Below are 19,803 nucleotides of genomic sequence, written 5' to 3'. Positions count from 1 at the left end.
ACCAGGAACACTGAAGCATCCTAACAGGAGAAGAACTCCCATGATGCACCTCTGCTGCACCAGGAACACTGAAGCATCCTAACAGGAGAAGAACTCCCATGATGCACCTCTGCTGCACCAGGAACACTGAAGCATCCTAACAGGAGAAGAACTCCCATGATGCACCGCTGCTGCACCAGGAACACTGAAGGACTCTCTTGTAAAAGAGATTTGGACTCTGAATAGTAAACACTTTGCACATCTACACATCCCAACAGCCGTTCTGCTGCAGGAACAAATCTTTCTCCTTTTCCGTGCACCAGAAAGACGTCTGATGTACGAGTCCTGTACTCATACAGTATCACCGGCCGCCATCATCAACAACACAAAGACGAGCTGACAGGAGGAAAGAGTCGGCCTGCAGAACCTGGCTGGTGGCACTGAACTATTTCGTGGGAGTGTTTGAGGTTAAAGGTGCATCAGCAGGGTGTGTGGCAACGCGGGAGACAAATAGTTAAGATGGCATTTGTGATCGCACACACAACATGAACCTGTTCCCTCACATCTTTGTTAGTCTGTCTGTCAGTGCCCTGCAGTACAAGCTATTCGTTAGAGATGCTATCAGATGGAAAAAAATAGTTTTTTTTAGCACGCGGGTGTCGAGGTGAGATCTGTGGGAACCATCTCTAATGAGCCAGTTGTGTTTGTGTTATTGCAAACTCAAGAACATCGAACGAGACATCACACACCCTGGATCATGAGGATCTCCTCCTGATAAGGACTGACGTAATGCATCACTGCATCACTGCAGCATGTGCAATATGTGCAATATGAATTATGAATGCAGTCATCACTCCCCTGCACATTTACTGGGCATTTGCTGCTGCTGCTCGTATTTTATCGTCATCCTATTATACTTCATATCTCTCATATTTTGTACTTAGTAATTTTCTTATCTCGTGCATCATTTATTCTTTATATATGAAGAAATATAATGCACCAACTGAGGCTGACAACTGGAATTTAGTTATGCTTTAATGACAATTAGGTTTTTGAAACTCAATGTCTGATGTGCAGATTCAGTACATGACATGTTTTTGATTCTGGACCCTTTAACTTTGTAACTCTGTCTGAATTCTGTGGCTCTTCACTGGGATGGTGAACAACAGAAATACAACACATATTATCTTTAAGATGATATCTTATTAAACAGGTTTTACATTTGACATGTTTCTTCTGCAACAGTAACGAGAGAGAAGCTGTTACCTGTCAATCAAAATCATGGACACACCAAAAGAACGGGAAATACTTTCGTTCTTTTGTTCGCATTTCAGTAAAAGTTGTCCAGATCTCTGTCTGACAAGTTAAGCCATCATGATTAATTCCTGATGTTTACCTGGTTGCAACACGTTGTTGTTTTGCAGTAATTAACCTGGATGGGCTTTGTGTCACGCCACGGTACACTAACAGACTGCAGCCGAGCGTTCAGAGGAAACCACATGGCGTGCAGTCACGAACCTGTCTGAGGTGTTATTACACGAGATTCAACTTTTATTAATAGAGATGATGTCAGTGATCATGAACGATATGTCATACAGAGGCACGAATCTATTGAGGACTGATTCTGAAGAGCAACTCACCAGAAAGGTGAATGTATTTCATATTATTACAAAACATCATTTTAGCAGCTGCCAACATCCGTAAACACAAGAGAGGTTTTGTGTGGTAAACGGTGCAGTACAAGTACGAAAACAAACTCTAATCCAGCTGTTAAAGGTGCAGTACAAGTACGAAAACAAACTCTAATCCAGCTGTTAAAGGTGCAGTACAAGTACGAAAACAAACTCTAATCCAGCTGTTAAAGGTGCAGTACAAGTACGAAAACAAACTCTAATCCAGCTGTTAAAGGTGCAGTACAAGTACGAAAACAAACTCTAATCCAGCTGTTAATGTGCAGTACAAGTACGAAAACAAACTCTAATCCAGCTGTTAAAGGTGCAGTACAAGTACGAAAACAAACTCTAATCCAGCTGTTAAAGGTGCAGTACAAGTACGAAAACAAACTCTAATCCAGCTGTTAAAGGTGCAGTACAAGTACGAAAACAAACTCTAATCCAGCTGTTAAAGGTGCAGTACAAGTACGAAAATAAACTCTAATCCAGCTGTTAATGTGCAGTACAAGTACGAAACACAAACTCTAATCCAGCTGTTAATGTGCAGTACAAGTACGAAAACTAACTCTAATCCAGCTGTTAAAGGTGCAGTACAAGTACGAAACACAAACTCTAATCCAGCTGTTAAAGGTGCAGTACAAGTACGAAAACAAACTCTAATCCAGCTGTTAAAGGTACAATACAAGTACGAAAACAAACTCTAATCCAGCTGTTAAAGGTGCAGTACAAGTACGAAAACAAACTCTAATCCAGCTGTTAAAGGTACAATACAAGTACGAAAACAAACTCTAATCCAGCTGTTAAAGGTGCAGTACAAGTACGAAAACACAAACTCTAATCCAGCTGTTAAAGGTGCAGTACAAGTACGAAAACAAACTCTAATCCAGCTGTTAAAGGTACAATACAAGTACGAAAACAAACTCTAATCCAGCTGTTAAAGGTGCAGTACAAGTACGAAAACAAACTCTAATCCAGCTGTTAAAGGTACAATACAAGTACGAAAACAAACTCTAATCCAGCTGTTAAAGGTGCAGTACAAGTACGAAAACAAACTCTAATCCAGCTGTTAAAGGTGCAGTACAAGTACGAAACACAAACTCTAATCCAGCTGTTAAAGGTGCAGTACAAGTAGGAAACACAAACTCTAATCCAGCTGTTAAAGGTGCAGTACAAGTACGAAACACAAACTCTAATCCAGCTGTTAAAGGTGCAGTACAAGTACAAAAACAAACTCTAATCCAGCTGTTAATGTCGAGCTGTAAATGGTCGGATGGCAGTTGTATTTAAATAAAGATTTGAGATACTTAACTTGATCATTTCCATTTTAAACAACCTTATACTTCTACTGCACTACATGTTACAAGTTGTTATACCGTTCATGTCCAATGAAAACCATGCGTCTCCAAATTTGGTGATTTCTGATTTACATTTTTCTGATAAACAGAATTGTGAGGATTATCTAAACCATGTGCTAATTTTATAGAATGTGTTCTATTTTATTGCGATTGTTATTTAATTCCTTTCTATTTTAACCTTGATATGGAATATGGTGCAAAATGACTTGAAACTCAATTAATTTTTTTTTTTTACGAAACTGACTATAAATGTCTTTGTCTCTTTTCATTAAACAATCCTGTATCATATAAGGACAATAAAGCTGAAACCCAACAACTCAGGAAACTATGAAGCAGAAGTTGGTTTTATTAATCACCTTCTTTTTAAATACGTTAATCTGGTCGTTTGTCTGATTGTGTTTCATCACTAAAAACAAACATTGCTGTGTTCCCTAATCGCAGGAATGCATTTGATGAGTGCATCCTCATTATTACTGATACGGATAATGGAAATAAACTACGGAAGTTAGACCCAGAAAGCTTAAACGTATCCTTTAATGTCCCAGAAGTGACGGAGCAACACAAAGCAGATCACAGAAGAGAATCAGGATTAAACTGGCTTCCTAAACGACTCAAACGCTTCCCAAAGAGACCGCTTTAAACAAAGAGCTGATGTTTGCTCTGCCCGTATACGTCTCAGATTGTCCAGGTAATAATGGATGTCCTCTGTTTGCTGGTGGATCACCTTACATCTTTGTGTTTACCTGCAGGAAGCTTCTCCTGCCCTGCAAGAACCTGTAAATCCAAAACTGGAGTTGTTTTTTTCAAGGTTTGTTTGTTTTTGTTGCTGAATTTCCGCTTAAAGACTTTGAAAACGATATCCAACTACATAGTTGAGACAGACGTACGCTTACAAAAGAATCCTATCACATTAGGAGCACCATTTAACACATTCTAAACATAAAGGAGCAACATATTTATATATATTTCACATGTACAATATCACCAATTTGACTTTGATGTACGGTACAACTACGATCAGCTGAGCAGTCTGTAAACTACAACAATAGATATTGTACTTTGTTTAAATAACTAACATCTATAACGTTAACATGACAGAAGACTTTAGCTTCAATGGCAGGGCAACAAAATAAGATTCATTATTATTGGCCACGTCAACCCTGTTGCCAGAAACAATGTTGGTGTTGGACGATTCTGCAAAACTGTGGATTACTTTCCGTGTATATCAATATTTGATCTGTGTGTCATGGACACGTTTAATGGTTCAGGTGAAAAATATGTCTTTATTGTTACATCTGACCATCTGTCATTCCTCTCTGCTCTGCGCCGACATCTGGAAAACTCACCGACACACATTTTCTATTGCATGTCTTTATTAAGCACATTTATAGAAAAATATATTTACAGCTTTAACAAAATATTTTACGAGATGATTCCAAAGCAATTTAAACATTTCCTTTCATGAGAAGATAAGAAAAGATGGAGCTTCAAGCTAGTTTGAATAATTTGGGAAATATGCTTATTTGCTTTCTGGTGGAGTTGAGAGAAGATCAAAGCTACGCTCCTGTCTGTTAGCTTTGAAGCTACGGCTACAGTTAGCTTAGCATGAAGAGTGGGAGCTCTTAGATCTCGGTTGTTTAATCAATACAAAACCCAAATTATACAAACAACACGAGAACTGTGCCCCGGCAAGAAAATAATCTGGCACATAACCCGACGTAACAATAGCAATAAGGTGTTAGAGAGCTGTAGAGGTTTGACAGTCAGGCTAGCTGTTTCCCCCTGCTTCCACTCTTTATGCTAAGCTACGCTAACTGGCTGTAGGTTCATATTTAACTGAGAAACAGGAGAGTGGTCTTGATCTTCTCTTCTAACTCTCAGCAGGAAAGCGAATGAAAGCCTTTAAAGCTGTGGTTATGTATTTTACATCTCTGGGTGCATTTCATGTATCTGTCCTGATTTAAACACGCCAAATGAATGAACTGAATAAAGTCCTGAAAGAAGTCGATCATGGAGGAGTTTTAACAGTCAGGAGCGTTTTCCTTCAGGTCTTCAGCTCAAGTAACACAACTCACAGTCTCGTTGACTCGTCAGAAATAAAACCTTCAGTCTTTCAGCGTCAAACATCTTCTTGAGTTTCCTCAGAGTCGTCCCGAGGCTGCAGACAATCTGTGATGTTTGTACAGCGGACTCTGAGGTTTCCTGTCCTCTGCAGAAAACACAAAGACGATAATACATCAGGATCGTCCTTCTCATGTCAACATCGGAATTATTTCATCCAAACTAAACACTTTGCACAACTGTCTTGCCGGCTCCAGGGTATCGGAGGTGGTCTCTTTATTTACAGTCATGTGACTTTCACACCTCTGAAGAATCAGCAACATCTTTTAAATGACTTCTTAAAACTTCTAAATAAATATTATAATAATTATATAATAATTGTATTATTGTTATGTCCTTCTGTGGTATTTTATTCCATTTAATGTTTGTATTATTTAAATGGTCTGACTGTATTTGCCTCACATTTGCTTTTAAAAGTGCTGTATAAATAAAGTTTACTGTCATTATTATTATTACAAATATACTTTACACCATTACAACAATAGGAGCTGTTCTCCTCCCAATCCTGTTCCTTAAAAACACAAACAGAGAAACGCAGCAGAAAATAAACACGTTTTATAGTTTAAAACCCAGGATGGAAGTACTGCGGTCTGAAATACAGATGTGATTATCAACAGCTGGGATAAAAACTGGGAATGTGGGGGCAATGAAACCCCCCGTATAGTATAGAGTATAAACTCTGTATATATAGTGTCAAAAACAAGGTATTCATTTTCCTTTAAATAATTAGGATCCATCAGGTAATGTTTTAAAGCAGCCTCACCGTCTCTTTGTAGAAGTTTGAAAGATGTTGCAGAACGGAAATCTGCAGCCTCTTGTGGGGGGCCGGGATGAGCCTGCGTGAGACTGGGGGTGAGACTGGGGGTGAGACTGGAGTGAGACTGGAGGTGAGACTGGGGGTGAGACTGGAGGTGAGACTGGAGGTGAGACTGGAGGTGAGACTGGAGGTGAGACTGGGGGTGAGACTGGAGGTGAGACTGGAGGTGAGACTGGGGTGAGACTGGGGGTGAGACTGGGGGTGAGACTGGGGGTGAGACTGGATGACTGGGGCTGCCAGTGGTGTCCGGTGCTCATGTAGTTGGCTGCTGGACCTCCGTACACGCCGTACTGGTTTGGTGGAGAATAGGCACAAGCTGAGACGCAGCCGGGCAGGCCGGACGATGACTGAAACAGACGAAGAAGAAACGTTGAAACAGAATTTAGATTCATGACGAGCTTTTCTTTGTATTTTAAAGGTCAAATCCATGTTTCCTAAATGTCCACAAACTTCCTTCACTTGTCTTCAAATCCAAAAACAGTCACGTTTTGGAAAGTGTCCTTGCTTCACTAAATGTCTTTGAATCCCCCCCCCCAAACAAATCCACATTTCAAAACATATCCTGACTTTAGAAATGTTTCCAAAATTGTCCAAATGATTTTCCCTTTCAAAAAATGTGACAATGCAAAAAGCAAAGTCTGAATAAATATCCTCACTGTCCAAGAATAGTTTTAAAAATGTCTTTGTTTAAAAGAAGAAAAGCATAAATCTAAAACGTTCACAAGGAATATGACGGACTCTGACAGTGAAAGGTTTAAATCAGTAATAATGCTGATTATTACAAAAGAAGAACACCATTAGTACAGCTGATCAACAGTCTGTAGTTTAATCTCACACCAGTTTGTAAACAGGAAGTGGGCTCGATGACAGCCAATCAGAGCTCGAGTTACATTAGACACGCAGCTGCCAGGATGCCTCACGTGCCACAAAATACATACAGATGGGAAAATACAGGTTGTGAATCAAAATGCAAAGTGTGAAAATAATCTGACGTTTGATTTCCCTTTTTAAAAACGTGTTCGTATAAATTCAGCCGTTTGTTTGAGTTATTGTTCAGATGATCTACCTGCTGATCTACCTGCTGATCTACTACCTGCTGATCTACCTGCTGATCTACTACCTGCTGATCTACCTGCTGATCTACCTGCTGATCTACCTGCTGATCTACTACCTGCTGATCTACCTGCTGATCTACCTGCTGATCTACTACCTGCTGATCTACCTGCTGATCTACTACCTGCTGATCTACTACCTGCTGATCTACCTGCTGATCTACTACCTGCTGATCTACTACCTGCTGATCTACCTGCTGATCTACCTGCTGATCTACCTGCTGTTGGTACTTGAGGTCCGGCTCGTTGATGGTTTTCTCCAGCCCGGTCCAGTCCTCCATTTTGGCTGAGTGTCCATCAGGTCCACATAGTACTGAAGAAGGTAAACGTTTACATGACTCATGAATAATGTAATTGGCTCATTCCTGCAGCTGTTAGTTGTTTAAATATATTTGTATTTACGGGACAAAGTTACCGGTTTTACTTGAGAAGACTGATGAAAGAATGAATATTAAAGATATTCCTACACATCACATTTTATTGATCAACACGCAAATTAAACTCAACTAAAACTCTGCAGCTCGGACACTTTGATTATGAACAGATCCAGATCCTCTGGAGCGTTTCACTTGGTAACAAGTGAACGTAGTTTGTACTGATGGATTTGTAACAACACAGACATTGTTTTAAATGTACCCTTAAAGAATAATAAATAATATAATATATATAATAATAAACACTATCATATCTGCAAAACACAAACTTCAGATGCCACTTCTAGAATCCATCTGGACGCCATTACAGCAAAGACAAACAATAAGCTCATAAGATGCAAGACATGCATTCAAACATCACTTATATATTTAAAGGAACAATATAAAACCAACAAATGAGTTTATAAATAATAATGTTTGTATTCTGTGCAATTCTTTTGAATTTATGCTTTTAAAAAAGATTATTTTTTTGTGACAAAGATGTTTTTTGTAACAGGCTGATTCAATATAATTAGACTTTTGAGCCCTCAATAAATACATATTGGTCTTATCAATATCTGGTAATTCTTTTAAAATATATACATATATTGTGTTAATAGAATGTTTTTTGCTTTAAAATTAGTTCCGTTTCAATTTAATCTTTACAAACTCTATTTCATTTGGACAAATATTCATAAAACAAACATAACCAGGCTATTTTAAAACATTTATATTTATTTAACCTATTTCTAGTCTTTGAACATCAGGACAGTTTAAGCAGATACATAACTTTATGAAAGTGATACGTTAGTGTGAGAGAACTTTAATGTATAAACCACCCACCTGTCTGGTCCATGAAGGCTCGGATGCCCAGGATGTTGTGCCAGCTCCGCTGCAGGCCCACGTGTCCAGCGGGGCCGGTCCTGTTCCCGGTGGGGATCACTGCGGGCCCGCTGTAGGAGTACGGGTATCCGTACTGCAGCTGAGCCGGGGCCGGTTTGCTGCTCTCATACGGCTGTGAAAAAGTCCCGATTTTGTGCCTGAGTATCCGGCTGATGGAGCTCACGGACGGCACGTTGTACTTGTCACACACCGCGTCCGACAGCAGCCGGTCCCGGATCTCCCAGGCGAAGATGCCCGGGTCGCCCTGCTTGTAGTCCCCGATGCTCTTGACCACGGCGGGCGTGGTGACCCGGGGCTTGCTGCCACCGATGGCTCCGGGCAGGATGGAGCCGGTGTCGTTGTAGCGCGCTAGGATTTTGGACACGCAGCCGTGTGAGACGCGCAGCTGGCGGCTGATGTCGCAAGGCCGCATGCCGAGCTGCGCCAGCTCCACGATCCGCAGGCGCACCGGGTTGGGCAGCGGCCGGCCGTTCACGAACATCCCGCCGAGCTGGTTCACCTCCCCGTAGCTCTGCTCTGCACACACAGGGCAGATACACGAGACTTTTTAATTCAGTTTATTATGGATATTCTTTTATTTCAATTAGCCTATTTCTTTTATTTATTATTATGTCTCTTTTCATTTATTATTATGTCTCTTTTTATTTATTATTATGTCTCTTTTCATTTATTATTATGTCTCTTTTTATTTATTATTATGTCTCTTTTTATTTATTATTATGTCTCTTTTTATTTATTATTATGTCTCTTTTCATTTATTATTATGTCTCTTTTTATTTATTATTATGTCTCTTTTTATTTATTATTATGTCTCTTTTTATTTATTATTATTATGTCTCTTTTCATTTATTATTATGTCTCTTTTTATTTATTATTATGTCTCTTTTCATTTATTATTATGTCTCTTTTTATTTATTATTATGTCTCTTTTTATTTATTATTATGTCTCTTTTTATTTATTATTATTATGTCTCTTTTCATTTATTATTATGTCTCTTTTTATTTATTATTATTATGTCTCTTTTCATTTATTATTATTATGTCTCTTTTCATTTATTATTATTATGTCTCTTTTTATTTATTATTATTATGTCTCTTTTTATTTATTATTATGTCTCTTTTCATTTATTATTATGTCTCTTTTTATTTATTATTATTATGTATCTTTTTATTTATTATTATTATGTCTCTTTTTATTTATTATTATTATTATGTCTCTTTTCATTTATTATTATGTCTCTTTTTATTTATTATTATTATGTCTCTTTTCATTTATTATTATGTCTCTTTTTATTTATTATTATGTCTCTTTTTATTTATTATTATGTCTCTTTTTATTAATTTAAAGGAAACGATGATGCAGCTTGTCAAAACTAGATGTTTTCTCTTTTCTTTTCTTTTTACTTAATAAATAATAGAGATTTATGGAAGTCGCTGAATTTAGACGGTGAAGGAGACAAATAAGATATTAGATGAGAGACAGATTCAGATTTATTTACCTTAAATGCACAAATAAATCAAACCAGCTGCAGTTCTTGTTTAATGCAGTTAAAAGTTAAAATGTAGTTTTAATAATGTTGTACCATGAGTTTACATTAATAATTGTTAACCTTTGTTGTGTTGATTAATGTGTGACAGCAACAAGGCAGATCATTATCATTAATTAAAGGGCTTATTGTTGTTGACCATTTTAATTTCTGGTTTAATCACATTGAAGGGTTTTATTTTTAGAAGATAATTTGCATTTCAGTGTTTCTCATCTGATTATAATTGAAAACATTCCTGATGTGTTTACGATCATGACCTCAGAACATGAAGACATCATATAGTCACATCAAATCTCATTAAATGTTATGTTAATCTTTTTTCTAAATCTCTTTATTTCTTTTTTCTTCATCTTTGATTTTGGTATTTTATCAGATGAAATTTAGTTTTTCCGTGATAAATAAACATTTCTGGGCAAACTGCATCCTCAATTCAATGAAGCTGAGAGTTTTAAGAGTGAAACGCAACTGCAGGTTTTGTTTAGTTCCAACTTATTTTCTTGTATTTATCTGACTTTTTAAGAATAGTAAAATAAACTTAAATTCACAATCAACCGAGCAAGTGACCAACTTTTCCCAAATTAAGGACATTATACTTAATTTCCAGTCTCAACGGACACAACTTTCTATAAAACTACATTATACTAAACCTGACATTGTAACAGAAGAACGAACTCCAGCCAACATACACGTACAGTAGTTTAACTCCATGAGGCTGATATTTCAAAAGCACCATAAGACATAAATGAATCTAAAGAAATAGAATAAAGTTAAAGAAATTGTATAAACTGTGATATTGTTTAGTTGGGGTCCAAAAGGCAGATATCTTCTTTTTCCTTGTTTCTTTTATTCACTGCAGCTGATGTCCCATACAGCTTACATTTCCAAACAAACAAACAAGCACAAACATACCAACTTTTCCATAAGAAAAAATCCAAAATGAGTAAATTTGTGTGTAAAAGTTCAGATTTTGTCGTCTCACCCATCAGCTGCCGTCCACAGCGTTTCACCACTCCACCATCCAACGCTCCGACTGCAGCCTGCAGGGATCTGAACCATCGCTTCCTCCTCCTCCTCCTCCTCCTCCTCCTCTGGGTGGATTCATGTCACCGTTTCCTGTTTGCAGAGCAGGAGGATCATTTGGAATCAGTACTCAGAAGAACGAGGGCCCCTGAAGGGCTCTTTGGTGCACATATTTACACTAAATACGCCATAACAGCCTGATGAAACCCTGTCCCACTCCACCCAGTAATGCTGCAACTCTTTGGAGAGCAGAACTAGTTTGACTAATTGTATAAATCAGTGATTTACAAGAAGGGGTACTTGTACTCCAAGTGCAGTTGCTTGAGGTATGCATGGAAATAATTGAGTAGCTCAATTTGAAAAAGTAGAAATTACAATTGGAAAGCAAAATATACTCACATTGAGTCAGCTGAACCAAAGGGTAACCTATGGGCCCGAAAAGTGAAGCTCATGCGTAAGTGCCATAAGGTCTGGTAATGGTTTAACAGTTGAAATAGTTAGCTAAAAGTAATGGATTAATAGTTGAAAAAATAAGATAAAAGTAATGGATAAATGAAAGTAATGGATTAACAGTTGAAATAGCTAACTAAAAAGGATTAACAGTTTAAATAGCTAGCTAAAAAGGACTAACGATTTAAATAGCTAGCTAAAATGATTAACAGTTGGTATAGCTAAATAAAAAGGACTAACGGTTTAAATAGCTAGCTAAAAAGGACTAACGATTTAAATAGCTAGCTAAAATGATTAACAGTTGGAATAGCTAAATAAAAAGGACTAACAGTTGGTATAGCTAACTAAAAAGGACTAACGATTTAAATAGCTAGCTAAAATGATTAACAGTTGAAATAGCTAACTAAAAAGGACTAACGGTTTAAATAGCTAGCTAAAAAGGAGTAACAGTTTAAATAGCTAGCTAAAAGGAGTAACAGTTTAAATTGCTAGCTATAAAGGAGTAACAGTTTAAATAGCTAGCTATAAAAGAGTAACAGTTTAAATTGCTAGCTATAAAGGAGTAACAGTTTAAATAGCTAGCTATAAAGGAGTAACAGTTTAAATAGCTAGCTATAAAGGAGTAACAGTTTTATAGCTAGCTATAAAAGAGTAACAGTTTAAATTGCTAGCTAAAAAGGAGTAACAGTTTAAATAGCTAGCTATAAAGGAGTAACAGTTTAAATTGCTAGTTAAAAAGGAGTAACAGTTTAAATTGCTAGCTATAAAAGAGTAACAGTTTAAATTGCTAGCTATAAAGGAGTAACAGTTTAAATAGCTAGCTATAAAGGAGTAACAGTTTAAATTGCTAGCTAAAAAGGAGTAACAGTTTAAATTGCTAGCTATAAAGGAGTAACAGTTTAAATAGCTAGCTATAAAGGAGTAACAGTTTAAATTGCTAGCTAAAAAGGAGTAACAGTTTAAATTGCTAGCTATAAAGGAGTAACAGTTTAAATTGTTAGTTAAAAAGGAGTAACAGTTTAAATTGCTAGCTATAAAGGAGTAACAGTTTAAATTGCTAGCTATAAAGGAGTAACAGTTTAAATAGCTAGCTATAAAGGAGTAACAGTTTAAATAGCTAGCTATAAAGGAGTAACAGTTTAAATAGCTAGCTATAAAGGAGTAACAGTTTAAATAGCTAGCTATAAAGGAGTAACAGTTTAAATAGCTAGCTAAAAGTAACAGAAACAGTGTTGAAGATGGGAAGGCCAATCTGAGTTCACCTGACAGGACACAGTTGAACAAAAAAAGTTTGGATGTTAAATGGATGATTCTACTTTATTACATTGTACTCTAAGTTTGGGGAAAGGAAGATTGGGGTTCCTTACTGGAGCTGCTGCCCCCGCGACCCGATCCGGATAAGATGTAGACGATGGATGGATGGATCTAAGTTACTAATAGTTGAGATCTTGGAACACGGTGACATCCAGGGTAAGAAACACAACAGTCAGAACTTCACAGTTTATCCACATGATCTATCTCAACCATGTTATTTGGAGGTGAAACTAGCAGGTGAACTCACCTGGTAATAATCCTTTATTGCACAGGTACAGCAGGTACAGTGTGTTAATGTTTCTGTTGCATAGATGCAGACGTGATGGCACCATTTACTGTTACATTGTGCAATTAATAGTCTGTATTATTATATTGTTATACAATAATACATTTATAAAGCAGCTTTAATAACACGAAGACGAGTGCAATATGAGACACAATAATAATAATAATACATCTTAAATAATGACTTCTTATTTGAAGGCATCCTTTTTAATGCAATGTCGCCTCCTTTTGGATCATTTCTACATTACACATTTCCTTCAGTTGGATGTGATACAAAAATGTAACATTTGCATACACACAAACAAACATTAAACCTTTTTGAAGAAGTTTCCAACAGTAAATGAACGATGGATAGATATTATCTTGGGAATAAACCGCGTAATACTTTTAAGGAAATTCCTTTAAACTCAACTAAGTCTCAGAACCTTTTCTGTATTTTCTCAATAATGACTTTGTATTTACACGTAGGCCTTTTGGGGAAACGTTTAAGAAATGTTGGGAGAAATATTACAGAATAACAGACGCATAAAATAAAGTTTTACAGAAAAGAAAAATAGAATGTGAAATGTTTATGATTTGCAGGTAATTGCAAACACAACTTGCTATGAACCAAAAGAGGTCATACCAACTATGACTATGCTAAATAATACAATTAGGTAATGCAACTTTAAATTGTTTCAATGAACTTTCAGGATTGCAGACAATTAAAGAAAATAAACTATAAAAAATAAGCTAGGAAGCTCAGAAATAAATACAGGAAAATATACCAAAGAAATATGGTACATTTTATTTATTACAGATTCTTTATAAGTCTCCTTTAAAGATTTTAAGGTTAAGAAAGATGTTGTAAAAATGTAAATATAATGATTTATGAAAATGATTGCGCTGCAGTTCCCCAGTGTGACAGCAGGGGGCAGTAAACGCTCAGGGTTGGTTTACTCATAAATGAATCTATTTAAAAGCTGCAGTCTGGGTTTGCCTCTAAAACGTTTCTTATTTCCTTTATTTGTTTTCAGGATTGCAGAACATCCTCAAAAAGCCAGTAAAAGGTTCAAACCTTCAACTTTTAAAGGGTTTGGATAACTGTGGAGGATGTAAGTGTGCCCACACTGGCAGTGAAACGTGCATTTGTAAAGTACATTAGAAATTTGAGATCTTTGTCTTTTTTTTGTATTAATGTTTTTATTTAGAATATGTTTTACTTTTTACTTAAATTCGTTTTTTTTTGTTATATTTGCATTTATTTGACATATTCTTTTTTTATATTTTCATTTGATTAGATTTCTAATAGTTTCTTATTTGATTTGCATTATTGATTGCTTATTTGTATTATTCAGTTGATATGAAGCTACAACTGAACCTCAAGAGCAATACAACTTATTGTTATGTTTATTTTATGTTTACTTGTGATTTTACGTTTTTAAATGTTTTAAAAAATATTATTTTCATTTTTATTGTACTTTATATTACATTTATGTCATTATTTTCTTTATTTTTTAAGTTTCATTACTTTATTTAATAATCTAAAAATGTTTATGTCAACCTCATTGATTTAAAAATATATACATTTGTACATAATTGTAGGATACATCAAGTGTGTGTGTGTGTGTGTGTGTGTGTGTGTGTGTGTGTGTGTGTGTGTGTGTGTGTGTGTGTGTGTGTGGTCATGAATATAGAAGACAGTCTATTGAAGGCAGCAGTCTGAATACCATGACAACTCCCAGCAGCCTCACATGTATTCCCAGCAGCGTGTGTGTGTGTGTGTGTGTGTGTGTGTGTGTGTGTGTGTGTGTGTGTGTGTGTGTGTGTGTGTGTGTGTGTGTGTGTGTGTCAGTCAGGCCATTATAAAGTGTTCAGGGGGAATAAATGGGATAAATGCGGAGGCTGTGCTTTCTTTGTGGCCGTCGGCTCGTCGTGTGTTTGTTTGCAGAGTCTGACCACCCAGCAGGATCCAACACACACACACACACACACACACACACACACACACACACACACACACACACACACACACACACACACACACACACACAGCTCAACTCATTGTTACACATACACAGAACAGTGGAAACTAAAAATGTCTCTAAAAACAACAATAATCTTAGAGAAGTTTGGTTAGGAAAAGTTTTTGGCTGCACATTGTCCTTGTATCGTGTCATTTAGTCTCATACTTAGCATTTAAGCCTCATTTCTTATTAAATATGTTGCTGTAGTGACATTATTCCACTCACTTTGAGTTGTTTTCTGATCAGTACCACAAAAGACGACAGAGGAAGGTCAGAGCGATAAAGTCAAGAACATTTCTTAATGTTCTGAACAGAAGTGGACTTTTACTGAAAACAGCAGATTGTTTTGTTGTGGTTTTGCTTTAAGAAGATAAAGGTTTGATAGCAGACTCAATATCACACACACACACACACACACACACACGTGTGAAACACATAAACATGAGGAATCACAGCTTTCATTAGTGATTCATGTTTAGTAGGAACAAGATACAACATGTAAATTAAAAACATTTGAATTAGTTGAAAGCTGTATATGTATATTTTCTTCTCTTTGGATTAAGCTAGGCTAGCAGTTCCCCCTGCTTCCAGTCTTTGTGCTAAGCTAGGCTAAACAAGTCCTCTGCACTGGACGCACAACAACCCTCTCTTCAAATTAAATACGCTTATATTCTACAAAATGTTGGTTTCCCAATATGTTGTGGATGAAACTGATATTCTTATCTGACTGCTTCATTCCCTCGGGATGAATAAAGTATCTATCTATCTATAAAAGTATTAAGTATTTATAGGAACAAGTGTGCCATCACCAAGTAGTAAAGATGTTAATTATGTGCATACGTTAATTTACTTCATGGAACAATAAAGATCTGATGTGTGTTTGTGTATCAGCTGGAGTTTAAACACTTCTCATCTGCTGCTTGAGTTAATCCCGACAACAAACACTGGAACACTTTGTGATAATCTTCTTAAATGTAGTGATTTCTCAAGGAGCTTTGGAATGGTGTTTGGATGTGAAGTGCATACAGTTTTGGTTTATGTTTTAAATGTTGTTATGTTATAAATGTTATGTTTTAAAGATAAATACACAGGGCTATAGAAGACACTGAGGCTATTTACTTATTTATTCATTTTAATGGGAATTTGGTATTTTTTGACTTAAAAAATATATAAGAAATTAATAAATATACAGATCCTTCAGCATTTCCTCACCAGTATTTTATTCCTGCAGTGAAAGGTTGTAAAAAAAACATTTAGGAGCCTTAATTTAGAAAATAAAAGTAAAAGAAAGTATAATTGAGTTAATTGTGGGACTCTATGGAGACCCCATATCTTTTAAAATCTTGGATATGACCATGTAAATATATGAATATTACTAAATTAGATAAATTGTTCATTGAACTTAATCTCAGTTATTCATTATTCAAGTTATTATTTAACATTTTATTTATTTATTTCCATTTTTGTGTAATTTTACTTTTTGATTGTGCTTTTATTTAAAAAATGTGTAAATAAATATAAATGTTCCCAGTTTTGTAAATAAATATATTATAATTAAGCCTATTTCTATATTAATGCTAATGTTTTAAACTGCATAGATAGATGTCATGTTACATCAAAAGTAAAAAAAACGATATTAATATTTATTCCACTTTAGTTGTAAATGTATTTTTAAAGAAGCAAACAATAAACCGGAAGTGGATCAGTGACTGCTTCTTTCTCTCTAATCGTCCATCATTAGAACTGTTCTCCTCCCACACACACACACACACACACACACACACACACACACACACACACACACACACACACACAGTTAAAAGGGATGGGGGGCAGACTCTCTTAATGTCTTCCTTCATGTATTGTCCATGCAGCTGAACCCTCTCCGGTCGGCCCGTGCAGCTCCGGGCTCCGGATTCCGTTTCACGGCATTCATGGAGCCGAACCCTCCGCTGTCTGCTCCTCTTTAACGGGCTGCAGAGGCTGAACCACCGCGGGACACAAACCTGGAACTTTTTCATTTTTCTTCCGCCCCTGCGTCATGGCTTTTGGCACCAACACCAAAACGGGCTTCTCCGTGCGAGACATCCTGGATCTCCCGGACCCGAGCGGGGGATGCGGCTCCTGGACCGAGGACACCGAGGAGGCCCCCGCGGAGGTTCCAGGCTCTGAACACGGGCAGAAATTGGGATCTAGCGGCCGGAGTTTGTGCGGACGCGGCCGCGGAAGTCTCGGCAGGTGGAGCCGCGGATCCGGTAACCTGCACTTCTCACGTGAGAACACTTGTTCTATATTTAAATATTTAAAAGTTGGTTTATTTATATCTTATATATTATATATCATCCTATTTATTTTATATTTATATGGTTTTGACTCTAAACTCCTGAATCCGTAATTAACAAATGAACAGCCTGCTTACTGTAATATTTATCCTCTTCAAACCTTCAGATGTTTAGTAAACTCATCTTCAGTTTTATCTGAAAACAATGACATGAGATCGTTTCATCCTCGTGTCTGCCTCACACATCTGTGCGTCTCTTTGTCTCTTTGTCATCTTTCACGTCACATTTTACATTATATTGTTGTTTTATTGCTAATAAATCTGTATGAATATGAACGAGTAGGTTCAGACCTGCATAGTGGCTGATGTTTAGTGTTTGACAGGAGCTGTCAATCATTCAGACTTAAACAACTCATCATCTGGTGACTGGAGTTCATCACGGAGCTGGTTTCAGCTGAACTTCAGGAAACATTCAGGAAACATTCAGGAAACATTCAGGAAACATTCAGGAAACATTCAGGAAACATTCAGGAAACGAAATAAAACACAAATCTGTGCTGAGTGACAGAGAGGAACCATTTCAGTCTTTTGGTTATTTTAGAGAACTTGTGGTGGAAGTGTTTAAATATTTAGTCTGTTTCATAGTAAGAGTAGAGTACTAAGAGTAATCAGATTACTTCTCCTGTCTCCCTGCAGTACACGGGTTTTCCTTAGAGACCCGGAACGAGCCCAAATCTCCAGAGCTCTACACGGACGAGTCCCCGGATGCGGAGCGGCATCCTGCGGGCGGCGCGCCGCAGAAGAGCCGCGGCAGGAAGCGGCGGGTGCTCTTCTCCAAGGCGCAGACCTTCGAGCTGGAGCGCCGCTTCCGACAGCAGCGCTACCTGTCCGCGCCGGAGCGGGAGCACCTGGCCGGGCTGGTCCGCCTCACCCCGAACCAGGTGAAGATCTGGTTCCAGAACCACCGCTACAAGATGAAGCGGGCCGAGCACAGCCTGGAGGCGCTGCAGCTGCTGCCGGCGCGCCGGGTCGCCATCCCGCTCCTGGTGCGGGACTGGAAGCCCTGTGAGCGAATCACAGCGCAGGACCTGGAGGTGACGCTCAGGTCCGGCCTCAGCCTGCCTCTGTGTGCCTACTCCCCGCTGCTGCACCCCGCATACGGCCCGGAGCACCCCGGGCTGCCGCAGCAGCATCCAGGAGTCCAGCAGCTGGCGCACATGTACCACTGGAGCTGGTGAGGCCCGAGACAAAACTTTAACTGAGGGACACAATTCCTAAAACACTAAAAGTCCACGTTATACGCTCGTGTTCGGCATTTAAAGTATTATTTAAATTTGCCGAATAGCCCCCATTAAAATAAAAATGCCAATATTCAAAAAGTGAGAAAGTTCCGTCATTTTTTAAATGCAGTTTGGTTTAGTTCAGGATTTGTTTTCCCAGAAAGTATTTTCCAGTAAGAATGAGTGTCTTGAAACGGGAGGAAGTGAGAACATTTGAATTGTTCAGATTTCGGTCTTTCTAATTCAAATAACCTGAGAAAGAGAGAACTCCCTTTGAAATCCTCCTTTCCTCTGATACAGGCTGGAAAATGGATTTTCATTCTTATCCTCATCACAGATGATAGATCATAAATACGTGGATACAAAAGAGTGAAGCCGAGCTGATCATAAAACAGATCAAACCAAACGGTTTGTTTTTGCTGTTGTTGTGTTTTTCTGCCAAAGTGTCACTTTTATGTGTTTTATAAATCTATTTATAATGTTGAGTGTTGACTTGTTTTGTAATGAACTGGATATTTATAAAAGGTGAATAAAAGATGGAGCTGGTATGAGTGTTTTGATTTGAGTACATTTATGTTATATTATATCTGCATGTATAGTATTCCTTAAATTGTTCAAAAGGTTAATGGAGTTTGGTACATTCGCAGACTTCTCCTCCAGAAAAGCGTATTGTGATGCAACACCTTCCCAGGAACTGAACACGTCGTTATTAAAGTGTTTCCTCCTCTGAATCATGAATATCAGAGCATTCTGAGGATCAGCAGCATTTAAGGCAGGTTCCCAACATGAGGATCAGGACCCCACAAAGGGGTCACATCATAAATCTGAGGGGTCACTAATTAAAAACACAACAAGACATTGTTCCTTTGAGTTGAAGCACTTTTCTGGTAAAACATTAGTTATTTGCATCTTTCTGGATTTTAAAAAATCCTAAAAATGTAATAAAATAGACATTGCAACGTTTGTGAAGTATAATATCTTATTTGTTTAGGAGCAAATTAAATAGTTTTACTTCAAAGTCAAGGCTTTATAAAAGACTCAAGTTTTGATTTAGATAACTTTAAGAGAATTTACACTGAAGCCCAAAGTCTGACTTGATGTCTTCACACTACCTGATCTTTAGGCGTCACAATCTACTACTGATGTTTTATTTATTAAAACAATACTATGAAACAAGTACACACTATAAACGACAGGACGAGGGAAAACTATGAAAAACAAAAAACAAATGTCCAGAAATAACAAAA

General features: G+C 37.4%; 2 protein-coding genes across 2 annotated transcripts; one reads left to right on the top strand and one right to left on the bottom strand.

The window, feature by feature from the left end:
- Positions 1-5,148: 5,148 nt before the first annotated feature.
- pax1b (paired box 1b) lies at positions 5,149-17,038 on the bottom strand. The gene is made up of 6 exons (XM_029425818.1): positions 16,942-17,038; positions 8,314-8,889; positions 7,276-7,370; positions 6,153-6,292; positions 5,892-5,971; positions 5,149-5,216 (listed from the first exon to the last, which is right to left on the bottom strand). Exons 1-6 carry the CDS (start codon positions 17,036-17,038, stop codon positions 5,149-5,151), a joined length of 1,056 nt encoding a protein of 351 aa, XP_029281678.1.
- nkx2.2b (NK2 homeobox 2b) lies at positions 16,861-19,102 on the top strand. The gene is made up of 2 exons (XM_029425472.1): positions 16,861-17,268; positions 17,973-19,102. Exons 1-2 carry the CDS (start codon positions 17,037-17,039, stop codon positions 18,512-18,514), a joined length of 774 nt encoding a protein of 257 aa, XP_029281332.1. The 5' UTR covers positions 16,861-17,036; the 3' UTR covers positions 18,515-19,102.
- The last annotated feature ends 701 nt before the right edge of the window (positions 19,103-19,803 follow it).

The sequence above is a fragment of the Cottoperca gobio genome, chromosome 24 (genome assembly GCF_900634415.1).
Source record: "Cottoperca gobio chromosome 24, fCotGob3.1, whole genome shotgun sequence".
NCBI classification, from domain to species: domain Eukaryota; kingdom Metazoa; phylum Chordata; class Actinopteri; order Perciformes; family Bovichtidae; genus Cottoperca; species Cottoperca gobio.
The sequence above is the reverse complement of the archived record's forward strand: the minus strand, read 5'-3'. Positions and strand labels throughout refer to the sequence as shown.

Coding starts and splice junctions, on each gene's coding strand:
- nkx2.2b (XM_029425472.1), top strand. CDS start 17,037: ATGGCTTTTGGCACCAACACCAAAACGGGCTTCTCCGTGCGAGACATC. Junction 17,269..17,972: donor CGGTAACCTGCACTTCTCAC/GTGAGAACACTT, acceptor GTCTCCCTGCAG/TACACGGGTTTTCCTTAGAG.
- pax1b (XM_029425818.1), bottom strand. CDS start 17,038: ATGACGCAGGGGCGGAAGAAAAATGAAAAAGTTCCAGGTTTGTGTCCC. Junction 8,890..16,941: donor AGAGGAGCAGACAGCGGAGG/GTTCGGCTCCAT, acceptor CTGTGTGTGCAG/AGCAGAGCTACGGGGAGGTG. Junction 5,972..6,152: donor TCATCCAGTCTCACCCCCAG/TCTCACCCCCAG, acceptor CACCCCCAGTCT/CACGCAGGCTCATCCCGGCC.